At 37.3% G+C, this 1,102-nt stretch overlaps 1 protein-coding gene across 1 annotated transcript; it reads left to right on the top strand.

Annotated features, from left to right (window-relative positions):
- Nucleotides 1–171: 171 nt before the first annotated feature.
- On the top strand, nt 172–1,068 carry LOC110094870 (the record flags this gene model as incomplete). The annotated part of the gene is made up of 2 exons (XM_020820208.2): nt 172–335; nt 419–1,068. Coding segments are annotated over exons 1-2 (814 nt in total), but the record flags the coding sequence as incomplete, so codon positions are not given.
- Between the last annotated feature and the right edge of the window lie 34 nt (nt 1,069–1,102).

The following is a 1,102-nucleotide window of genomic DNA, read 5'->3' on the forward strand; positions in this document are numbered from 1 at the left end:
ATGGTATATGGACATAAAAATTATCAAGGCAGAAGGGTGCTTTGGAGCTGTTTGGAAGATTTTATGTCTGAAGATACTCCTACCTTAGTAGGTGGTGATTTTAATTGTCTTCTTTCTAAAGAAGATAAAAGAGGAGGTAAACGTTTCTATATGTCTAATTGAACTAAGGAGATGAAGTTCTTCATGGCCAAGCATGATCTTCATGATCTTGGTGTGATTGGTCCTAAATTTACATGGTGTAATAATAAGCAAGGGGCTGCCAGGATTTGGGAACGCTTAGACCGTTGTTTGCTGAATTCCTGTGCTCTTCAGCTTGTCCCGTCTACTTCCATTCGGCATCTTGCCAGGATCTCTTTAGATCACTGCCCCATTGATTTTATATTGATAATTCGACACGGGATTCAACCAAATTTTTCAGATTTGAAGACACCTGGAAATCTTATCCAGTCACAAAAAATATTGTTGCAAAGGCTTGGGGTAAGAATGATTATGGGGATGAAGCTGATATCCTTAATAGAAAGATTAAGAGATCCTTGAAAGCTCTCTTCTTCTGGAATAAGAACACATGCAAAAACTTGAACCAATTAAAAGAAGAATTAAAAAGTGACATTCTTAGCCTGCAACAACAAGAAGAGGAGGAAGGTGGTCTAAGTTCAGACAATCTTGCTCTTTTGAGAAGTAAGGTGTGTGAGCTTAACGTCACTTTACTTAGAATATCTACTTGGTGGAATCAAAGAGCCAAGACAACCTGGAATGAAGAGGGAGATTCTAATACTCGGCTTTTTCATGCCCATGCTACAGCCAAAAGAAATGGTAATCTAATTAGACAAATTAAAGATGACAATAACAAGTTGGTGGAAGATATTGAAGAAATTGAGAAAATCTTTTTAAAATACTTTGAAGACAAATGGAAACTTCGGCATTGCAATTTTCTGGATTGGCCTTATGCTGAACCGAATCAGGTAATAAATGAGGATGATAAAACCTTTTTTGAGGCGGAATTCACTCAATCTGAGTTCTACACTGCAGTTTTTCAGCCAGGATCTAATAAATCCCCCGGAATTTATGGTTCTACAGCTTCTTTCTTTAAATTTTACTGGGA

The sequence above is a fragment of the Dendrobium catenatum genome, unplaced genomic scaffold, assembly GCF_001605985.2.
Source record: "Dendrobium catenatum unplaced genomic scaffold, ASM160598v2 original_scaffold_229347, whole genome shotgun sequence".
NCBI lineage: Eukaryota > Viridiplantae > Streptophyta > Magnoliopsida > Asparagales > Orchidaceae > Dendrobium > Dendrobium catenatum.